Raw genomic sequence first — 10672 nt, forward strand, 5'->3', positions numbered from 1 at the left:
AAGTTATCAAGGGTATACCTCAATATCCCTTCATCATCTTTCTCAAAGTTTTCTCTATGATAAAATATTATATCCAATAACACATTTATCTGCACCAACAAATCAAAACCATTAGATAACACACAATCATAAAAAAGCACTGCAACATCATCCAACAACTATATCATATAAAAAAACTTATAAATTAATCACAAATCTTCATTACCACCGTGCATTAACCCAATATTGAAAAAATCTGTTTTATTACCAAAAAACAAAGGATAACACACCAAACTCTTTGTCTTAGCAAAAATTCTTAAATAGAACCCTTTAAAATAATGCAGCCATAAAATTTTAGGACAACCCAACACATTAACAATGCAATGAGAAACCTTCATAAAAAAATCAAAAATTATTTCAACCAATACATACCTTCAACGATGCAGAAGATAGAGAAACCATTTGCCTCCAAATGAACACAAATCCTTCAGACGAAGTGTGAGGGTGGAGGAGACAGGGAACACAAAGTTAACGCGGTGTCATTGATGAGAGAAGGGGAAGACGAAGACTGAGAGTGGAGGAGACGAAGACTGAGAGTGGAGGTAGGACAACCCAACACATTAACAATGCAATGATAAACCTTCATAAAAAAAATCGAAAATTATTTCAACCAATACATACCTTCAACGATGCAGAAGATAGAGAAACCATTTGCCTCCAAATGAACACAAATCCTTCAGACGAAGTGTGAGGGTGGAGGAGACAGGGAACACGAAGTTAACGCAGTGCCATTGATGAGAGAAGGGAAAGACGAAGACTGAGAGTGGAGGAGACGAAGTGTGAGAGTATTCAAATAAATATGATGAAGGCAAATCGTTTTCAAGAGCTCCAATGCAAAAAACGATGTCGTTTTCCTTTTCATTGGGCGCCAAAACAGTACTGCGTCGTTTCACTTGGCACCAGCATGGCATGGGAGGTGCCACATCATTACTCCGTTTGCTGACTGTGCGTCGGAAAAGGTAGAAGGACAACTATAGGTCCCGAAGCTGAATGTGAGGGATGCTTTTAGAGAATTTTGGAAGTTAGGATGATTACGAGTAACTCACCCAATTTCAAGGACCACTTTAGAGTTAATGAGTAATGACATGTAACATTACCGTGATGCATGTTTAGCTTGTTATTTTACTTAACCTTAGTGTTTTTTTTTTTTGGATTTGAACCTTATTGTTTTTGGACTTGTGGTTCCAAATGGATTTTTTAGTATTTTTTTCCAGTCTTTCTTAAAAGAACTAAGTTTATAGCTTGCATGGTTGTACTTAACCTTATTAGGTTGCTTTTGAGCTTGCGGTTTGCCTAATGAATTTTTTAGTTTCTTCATTTTTCTTAGAAAAATTAGGTTTATTTGAATCAGATCCTTTTTTCCGTTTTTTAATCTTTTACATGCTTTTGACTATTTAGCAATTTGTTTAAGTCCTTAGATGATGCATTAGACTTAGATAATTCACTCTTAAAATTTTTCTATATCTTTAAGATGATCCTTACAAGATTCACATGATGATCGTTATTTTCCACTTCTTTGTTTGCCAATGATTTTATTTTCATTTTTTAAAAAATCGACTTCTTTTCCAAATTGTAAAATAATTTTCTTTGATAAAGAGAATTTTTTGCCAATTTCGGTAAATTTTTCAAACAACTCATCATAAGTTTCTTGTAATTCATCATTGGAGTTACAAATCATTATCAATGGCCATTAGACGAAGGTGGTCAACTTGTTATTCTGTGGACGGGGATGCATCTTCATTTTCCCACTAAATGTAGGTGCACTGCTTCTTGAATTTCTTTTTATTTTTCTCCTTTCGAAAGCTTAGAACTTGAACAATTAGACTTGATATGTCAAAGTTTACCACACTCATAACAACATTTTAGTCCTTTGCCTTGACACATCCTTTGAAATTCAGTTTTTTTCTTTGAGCTAGTTTGTTAAATATCTTTAACAATAAAGCAAATTCTTGTTCTTCGTCGTCATCGTCTTCTTTGATTGATGATGCATTTAGCGCCAAACTCTTTTTCCTTTTATCTTCTCCTTATGACTTCTTAAGGAAAGTAATCTCATGTGTAATTAGATTACCTCTCAATTGGTCATAGGTGAGACCATCATAATTTATCCCTTCTTTTATGGCAATCACCTTGGAGTTCCATTGCGGCGTTAGGCTCCTCAGAATTTTTCTCACAACTTCTCTTTCTGGTATCTTTCTTCCTAGCAAGTTGAGGCTCGCAATAATGTTTGAAAATCTCCCAAACATGTCTTCGATCTTTTCATCTTCCTTCATTCGGAAGAGTTCATATTCATGAACAAGGTGGGAAATCTTTGATTGTTTTACATGACCTATTCCTTCATGTGTTATACTCAACTTATCCCATATCTCCTTTGCCGTTTCACACGTACAAATCATCATGTAGTCATTTTGTGTGATGGCGCAATGAAGATAGTTGATTGCCTTGAAATTGAATGAGACCTTTTTATAGTGGTCATCGGTCCATTCACTTTTTGGTTTAAGTTCTTCGGTTGACGTTTCAACTTCTCCCACTTCCTTTGATGTTGTCTTTATCGGAACATGGTTTCCATTTTCGATGACATCCCAAATTCTTAAATCTTGCGACTTGATCCAAATTGCCATTCTATTCTTCCAATAGAGGTAGTTGGTGCCATTTAGGAGAGGAGGACGATGATAACATTGTCCTTCAAAAACCTTACCAAATAAAAAGGAAGCATGTTAACTGAAAAAATGATCACACTATACAAATGAGAAATTCATATTAAAGTAAGATAGTTCATTAAAAATAGAATCAAAGCAAGTTTTACATACCTCGTCAAAGGTGAATACTCTATCTACTTCCCGTTTGGTTTCATTACTTGTCACCACTTTAGAAACATTCAATTTCTGTTCATCATCGCTTAATGACCTGTTATTGAAATAAATAAAACAACAGTCTAAGAGCATGTCGGGTAAACCTTTTTGGAGGAATGCAACATTTTTTTCCTCAATGTTAACATCTATTAACCCTAAAAAGTGCTATTCCAAACCAAAGCAAACCAAACATTGAGAGAGATCCATGGCCACTTAATAATCAATAAAAGACATACAAATTTGCAATTCAAAATTCAAGATTCTTATTATACACCACAGATAAAACACAGTACAGGAAGCTTGGATCATAAAGCTAACGCTAGTTGCCAGGTCTAAAAGGTAAAATTCATGAAGAAGAAGAAGATGATGATGATGACCTGTGGTGAAGCAAAGCTTGGACGTTAGTCTCGCTATCTTTGTCGTGACAGCTATTCTTATTAGAGTTCCGATCTGATCCAACTTTCTTGCCGTACTGATCTGGCATCATTTTCTTTTAACGTTGCAAATCAAACGCAAAACAGAAATTAGAATAAACGAAAACACTTATTGGCGTGTGAATTTCCTTACTGAAGAAGTAAGGTTAAAAACTTCAAATGCAAAGAGTGAAAAAGGATATATTTTTTTTCGGTGATTTCTTCTTTCTTCCACTTCTTAGGTGAAGCGGCAACGGCTATTTGAGAGTATATAGAAAGGAGTAGCACTTTAAGTCTTTAACATAGATTGGGATAGTCGTTGAGAGATTTCCAAACCCTAGGGCCTCTTCAAACCCAATATTCGTCCAAGTGAAAACTCAGATTGAATTCTCTGTAAAATTAATAGCTCATTTTTAGTCAAATTTACCAAATAATTTAACTTAAGAAAAAAGAAAAAGACACGCTCCGAAGGGATTTTTTTAACAAATAAATTAAATATTTTATTTACAGATGTAAATAATATGTAACCTATTTATAATTTTAATTTTAATTTTTTTTTATTTATTTCATTTACAGTGTAAATAAAATAATTGTATAAGATAATTTGTATTGCATGTATCATGTTTATAAACTAAATATATAGAGTTTAAAAATAAATACACATATCTCATTTTCAGTATAAACGAAATACATGTATTATTTTGATAAAAATTACAATTAAAATAATCTAATTTGTAGTGTACAGTTATTAATATTTTAACTGCGTCTTTTAATACAATTTAATTTTATATACAGTCATACTATACATTCATGTAATTTTCTATCCAAGTCCATCCCATTTGGTCCAACACCAAAAAAATCCAATTCCATTAAATGATCATGTATACGCGCGCCTAAACTCCCCCAAAACATTTAACATCCATTCGCGTTTTCATTATGAAACAATCTTCCTTCTTCAACCTCAAAACTGCCAATGGAAAAATTTAAATCTCTCTCAAAATCTCTCAAACCTCCATCGTGTTCTCTGCAGAAATTGCTCCTACTCCAGAATCGCGTCAAGCTTTCGAAAGGAAGAAGAAAAAACAAACAAAAACAAGAACAGAGACTCCGCAAAGTATGAGAAAAGTTGTCGTTATTATGTTCATTTAATTTCTCTCAAAACTCGCATTTCTCCTAGTTTGATTTAAGGTTTAGTGGATTGAGTTGCTTCATTTAGTAGAGGCTTATTCTAAATTTTATTGCGTAACTAGGGCATACAAATAGAAAATGTGTTATTATTTTCGTTCTGTGATATATTGATCAGTTCATTGGTGTTGGTCATTTTGATTCACTTGATTGTTAGTGTGTTCAATTGAGTCATTGTGCATGCAGAAATATTTTTCTTAATGATTAAATGTTTATCGTGTTTTATTCAGCACATGAATGTTGTTCGGTTCAATGGAGTTGTTCATTTTGATTCACTTGATTGTTAGTATGTTCATTTGAGTCCTTGTGCATTCAGAAATGTTTTTCTTGATAATTGAATGTTTATCACGTTTTATTCAGTACGTGAATGTTGTTCAATTCAGTAGAGTTGCTCATTTTGATTCACTTTATTGTTAGTATGTTCAGTTGAGTCCTTGTGCATGCAGAAATATTTTTCTTAATGATTGAATATTTGTCACATTTTATTCGGCACATGAATGTTATTCAGTTTAGTGGAGTTGCTCATTTTGATTCACTTGATTGTTAGTGTGTTCAATTGAGTCCTTGTATATGCAGAAATATTTTTCTTGATGAATGAATGTTTATCACATTTTATTCAGCACATGAATGTTGTTCGGTTCAGTGGAGTTGCTCATTTTGATTCACTTGATTAAAATGTGCATTGTAACACCTTAACTACCAAAGCTCACACTTCCGGCTGCGCGACTGTGATAGCTCGGACATTACGACGACACTTATACTATTTAATAATAAAATATGAGCCTGTTTAAAACTTTAAACCACAAAATCGCTCCCAAAAATACTTTCATTTGATAACGTACATCCATAGATACCATACAACTAACAAAAAAACTCATAAAGAGTACATCCATATATATATATATATATATATATATATATATATATATATATATTACAAGCATTAATCAATACAAAGCCAATCCCTCTTACAGAATATATCAAGATAAAGGTGAGGGTACAATAAACCATAACTAAAACAACACAGAGCATCTCAACAACAACTAGATAAACTCTTCGTGACTTCTGCGCCCATATCCTGAAAGGGAAAAAATGTAGGGGGGTGAGAACATCATCCTCGAAAGGGTTCTCAGTAGAGGGTTTTTGGGAAATACTGTAATAGGATACGTGAAGATAAACCGTACCAGTGATTAATAACCGTCTTATGCCTCTTTTCAAAAACAACGGTTTACAATAAAAGAGAAATCCAAAATCCTTTTCCGAAAGAGGAACCATTCAATTCTCAAAAACGCAAAAGTCTTTCAAAACGGTTTATCTATGCTGAACCAAAATAGCCTTTCATATTTTATTCCAAACCAGAAACACAAAATCGAAATCAACCATCAGTTCATCTCATTCCATCCACAGCACTAGGCCCAAATAATCCAACCATTAACCAATCACCACAGTCCAACAGAGTCTCAGTAGCAATCACAAATAAGAAGATGCAAGCACAAATAAACAGTTATTGCAAGTAGAACAATTAACAGTTAATCACACGGGCAAACCAAGTACAGTATGCACACCCAAACAATGTCACATAGATGCATATGATGCATTCTTGTCCCTAGTGGCTGATGATATCATCTGTCAGTTATAGAGCCAACCCGACAAGTCCTGGTAGCTAACCATTGGACTATCCCTCTGTCGCGCATCCCTAACTCGAGTTATACTCATGATAAACTTGATCATAATCATGATCCATATCCATCACCTTCACTGGTGAATATTTACGGAGGCGAGCTCATCCGGGACTTTCACAGTGTCAGGCCACACTTACGACATAGGGTCAGCAGAGTCTCGGGCCTTCACTTGGAGCACGTGGTGGCTAGCCACTGCTTTCTCCCAGGGATCTCGTGCCTCTAATAGTGGAAGTGCAAATCACAATTATAAATAATTCAACATATACATGCATTCATTCTCATCCAGGGATCAACATCCATCTCAGCCATCCGGCTCACGGTTCAGTCCAGAACCAGCCAATATTCATATTATACGCAGTCATTCCGGCTCACGGTTCAATCTAGAACCAGCCAATATTCATAATCATACACAGCCATAACGACCCATAACAAAACAGCACTTCCACCATCCAACATCATCAAATTCATAAAATCGACATTTAAGCCATAAATCACTTTTTCTCAAATTGTTTCACTTTGAATTCAAGTTTCAACTCTTTTCAGCCTTAACTTTAGAAATCTCGTTTCTCAAATCATCTCAGGCTCATAAGCCAAATTTACTCAAAATGAGTTCCCTTTTTAAAACAAAGCCGCTCTCGGCATCCTCTTTCCAAAACTTCCAAAACCTTGAAAAAATTAAAGATTCATTTTGGGAACATTCAAAATCATCCACCCCACAATTGGGAATTTTATAACAAAGTTTCTCGACAGAGTCCCAAGTCTTTAGGGGAGAATAACATAACTCATTTCGCCAAGTTCATTCAAATTCATTAAAAACCTTGGCTTCCTGATTTGAGTAATAAAATAGGATCTAGCCAAACCGAGTCATATAATCATTCACTTCTTTCAAATCCATTTCCTTTACTCAGGCAAAACCAACTTCAACCCCCATGATGAATTCTAGAACGTTTCAACTGTTCAAAATTGTTTTAGTCTTGCAAGAATTCAGAATTCAAAGAGTACTTAAAATCTTTCTCAAAACATTTCAAAATGAAACTTGTCAATAGACATTCAGGTTCTTTCAAAATCATTGAAACTCCTCTAATTGGAACCCTCAAGTCAAATTTAAAGGCATTGCCCTTGTCACATTTAAAACAGCTTTAAAACATAAGTTTCTTCTAAATAACTTTCTTCTGAACGAGATACAATGCCTTTCTTAAGAAGCAAGACTAAATCATAATTTTCTCTTTAATGATTCATTTTAAAAGCATGATCATCCTTTTCTTGATAATTCAAATAAAAGAGCAGAAGTCTTTAACTCATCATTTTTCCAAACAACATTTCAATAAAGACTTAGATTTTATAGAAATTTCAGCAGCATCTCTCCTAAAACTTGGACTTTGCCACCCGGTTCGGGTCCCATCAAAACCTTTCCACAATCCTTTTCAACAGCCCAAAATCTAAAATCAGTTCAAGGCAAGCCAAAATCCAACAATCATCTCAATTCCATATTTCAAGAAAACCGTTTCAAAATCAAATCATTATCAGCCGAATAAGCTCATTTCTAAAGTTTTAAAGAAACGGTTCAGCAACAATCATTTATCAAACCAGATCATTTAAAGCAAACCAGGCTGAATTCAAGGGTGTATTCCATTTTTCACATCCTCAAGAAAATCAACTCAACTCAAATCAATTCTCAACGGATCAAACTCAAATTTCAAAGCTTTAAAGAATCAACATCAAAACATTCCATTTCACAAAGCCGCACAACAATTCAGCCAAACAAACATTCATAATCATTCGATACAATCAAATTATACATAAGCCTGATACAATCACCAAATACACATTTTCTCACAACAGTATCCATATGTAATAATTCCAATACATAAAGTATAGTTTTTGGAAAGCACCCCTACCTCAAAACGCAATTCCATAACCCAAATGCCTCATCAAGTCCTTTCCGCCTCAAACTGAACTGACGGCAACCAAAACCTCAGCTCCAAGCTACTTTCGCAATAGTCTCAACAACTCTAATCGCAACATACAACAACCAAACTCAATCTTATAGCAATTAACTCCACAAACCTCAGCGTGAGATAACAGAATAATAACAAAAGGGCTTACAAATTGAAACGCTTTCCGAACCGAAGAAGGAGCAGCTGAACCGAAACAGCGGCGGTCTCTGAACCGGTTCGGCGGCAGCCCGGTAGCCACCTCAAGTAGCAGTGGCGACCGGACTCCCACAATGGTGCCTGGAACCCACATACAGAGATGTTAAAGCTTCTAGAATCTTGAACAAATGAAGACCAAATTCAAAACCCTTACCAGCAGAATTTTTCGGCGACGGCAGCGGGGTTTTCTGGCGGCCAGGCACGGCGGCGCGACTCAACACAGAACCAGGCAGAGCGGCGGCAGCCTCCAGCAACTCCGATGAGCTTCCTCAACGACGGTGATGGCCGGAGCTTTGGCGGTGCTAACCGAGGCTTTTCGGCGGCAGGAACGGCGGCGATAGCTCTTTCTCAGCGGACCAAAACAGCAGACATGGAGGGGGTTTCATCTCGCTTCTTCTTCGCTTCTGGCAAGGACAAAAATTACCCAGCTCCGGCGATGGCGAGCTCGCAGTAGCAGTGGTGGTATCCAGGTGCGACGGCGGCACGCAAGACAGCGCCCCTCTCTCTTCACCACAAGCTCCCTCCCTTTCTCTCGCGATGGTGGTCCTCCGGTGCGACACTAGTCACAACAGGGACGGCGGCGGTGAGGCTCCAACAACGCCGGCGCGGCTCACTCACTCTTCCCCGTCGCGTTCATCTCTTCTCCTCGGGTTTCTCCGACAACAGCGGTGCGAACATTGGCGACCACCGTGGCTGGGAGTAGCTCCTTCGACGGTGAGGAACAATGACCTATCGGCGATGACAATCGGCGGCTCTTTCCCCCCTCCATGGCCTTCTTCTCCATCTTTCTCTCTGTTTCGTGCAGTGTCGGCAGAAGCTCGACGGGACTGCGGCGGCGCGAGATTGGTAGCGACAATGCGTGGGTGACGGCCACTTCAGCGGCGGCAGTGAGACGCCGATGATGACGGCTAGAAGATGGTGCGGGTGAAGTTCCCTCTCTCCGACGCCACTTCTTCTGGCTCGATCCCCCTCTCTCACCATTTCTCCATGGTTGCTGCGCATGATTTGGGAAAGGGAAAGTATGTGCATTGCTGCTGCTGGGCTCAGAGGGGAAACAGGTTTTGATTAGGGTTTTCAAGGTTAGGGTTTCATTTTCAAAAATTAGGGTTAAGGGTACTTTGGTAATTTCACTCAAAAATAGGGATAATATAGTAATTGAAACCCAAATTAAATCCAACACTAATTGTATATAGAAAATACTATTTGCTCCTTATTTTTACAAATTATTTTCAATAAAATGTCAAATCAAATAATTAGAAATAATATAATTAAATCCTTTATTTTCTCAAAATAGTAGTATCAATATTCTAAAATATTAATTAATTAGTCCAAAATCATATAATAATCCTTATTATTTCACAACCACCAACTTTGTGATTTAAATATAGAAAATAATCCAACAATTATAAAATTGGATAATAATCATAACTTATCTTAAATTCAATAAATCAAAACTTGCCTTAATTATCTTTAATAAAAATAATTTCTGAAATTAAGGCTATAAATAACTATATGATTTGAGACTTGATCATAAAAAGACTTTTCAAAGGTTCTGGGTCTTACATGCATGCTTGTGCTTGTCAGTGTATTGGGTAAATTATTAACCAAATTCTTTTGTCCTTACTTCAAAAATGAAGAAGACAATGGTGACAAAGAAGGAGAAGCCGCGCTATAACGTAAGCATATGTACAAAATGAGAGACCAAGTGATTCGGACATCTGAAGCAATAAGACTCCCGAAGCTATCTGCTACCCTCTCCAGCCTTTATTGTAAATCTACATTTGGGGATTTAGATAGTAAATAGGATATACTTTGTTTGACTGGTTGTAACTAACACTATTTTGTTTAACTTTTTTAAAAAGCAAACACTGCTTCTTTCAATGTATATATGTGAATATTAATGTAAATGTTATTGAAAATATAATGTTAATGTATATATCTGATTTAAGATGGATTTGTCCTTGTCTTGTCAGTCTGAGATGTTAATGTCTATATCTGTTGGAATTGTCTGACTGCTATTTTGTTTCAGGTTCACAGTGAATGAAAATCAAGGTATTTATCAAACATTAATAGCCCTAAAAATCCAAATGAACTAAAATTAATACACTGGATAAACCAAAAAAGTGCATATATCACTATTAAAAAAATGTTTCTATCAGTATTCAGTTTTAAAACAGCTTTCTGCATAATGAACTGAATACGTTATTAAGGTGAATCAACTGTATAGTGCTAAATGAACGGAACATTATTCATTATATAAAATCAAATTCAAAATAGTTTTCTGTATAATGAATCGAAGACGTTATTAAGTTGAATCAATTGTATAGTGCTAAATGAATGGAACATTATCC

At 36.0% G+C, this 10672-nt stretch overlaps 1 protein-coding gene across 1 annotated transcript; it reads right to left on the reverse strand.

The window, feature by feature from the left end:
• Positions 1-1660: 1660 nt before the first annotated feature.
• Positions 1661-3534, reverse strand: LOC112718795 (uncharacterized). Its single transcript, XM_025770224.3, has 3 exons — positions 3266-3534; positions 2847-2943; positions 1661-2729 (listed from the first exon to the last, which is right to left on the reverse strand). Exons 1-3 carry the CDS (start codon positions 3373-3375, stop codon positions 2064-2066), a joined length of 873 nt encoding a protein of 290 aa, XP_025626009.1. The 5' UTR covers positions 3376-3534; the 3' UTR covers positions 1661-2063.
• Between the last annotated feature and the right edge of the window lie 7138 nt (positions 3535-10672).

Source organism: Arachis hypogaea, chromosome 2 (genome assembly GCF_003086295.3).
Source record: "Arachis hypogaea cultivar Tifrunner chromosome 2, arahy.Tifrunner.gnm2.J5K5, whole genome shotgun sequence".
Classification (NCBI taxonomy): Eukaryota; Viridiplantae; Streptophyta; class Magnoliopsida; order Fabales; family Fabaceae; genus Arachis; species Arachis hypogaea.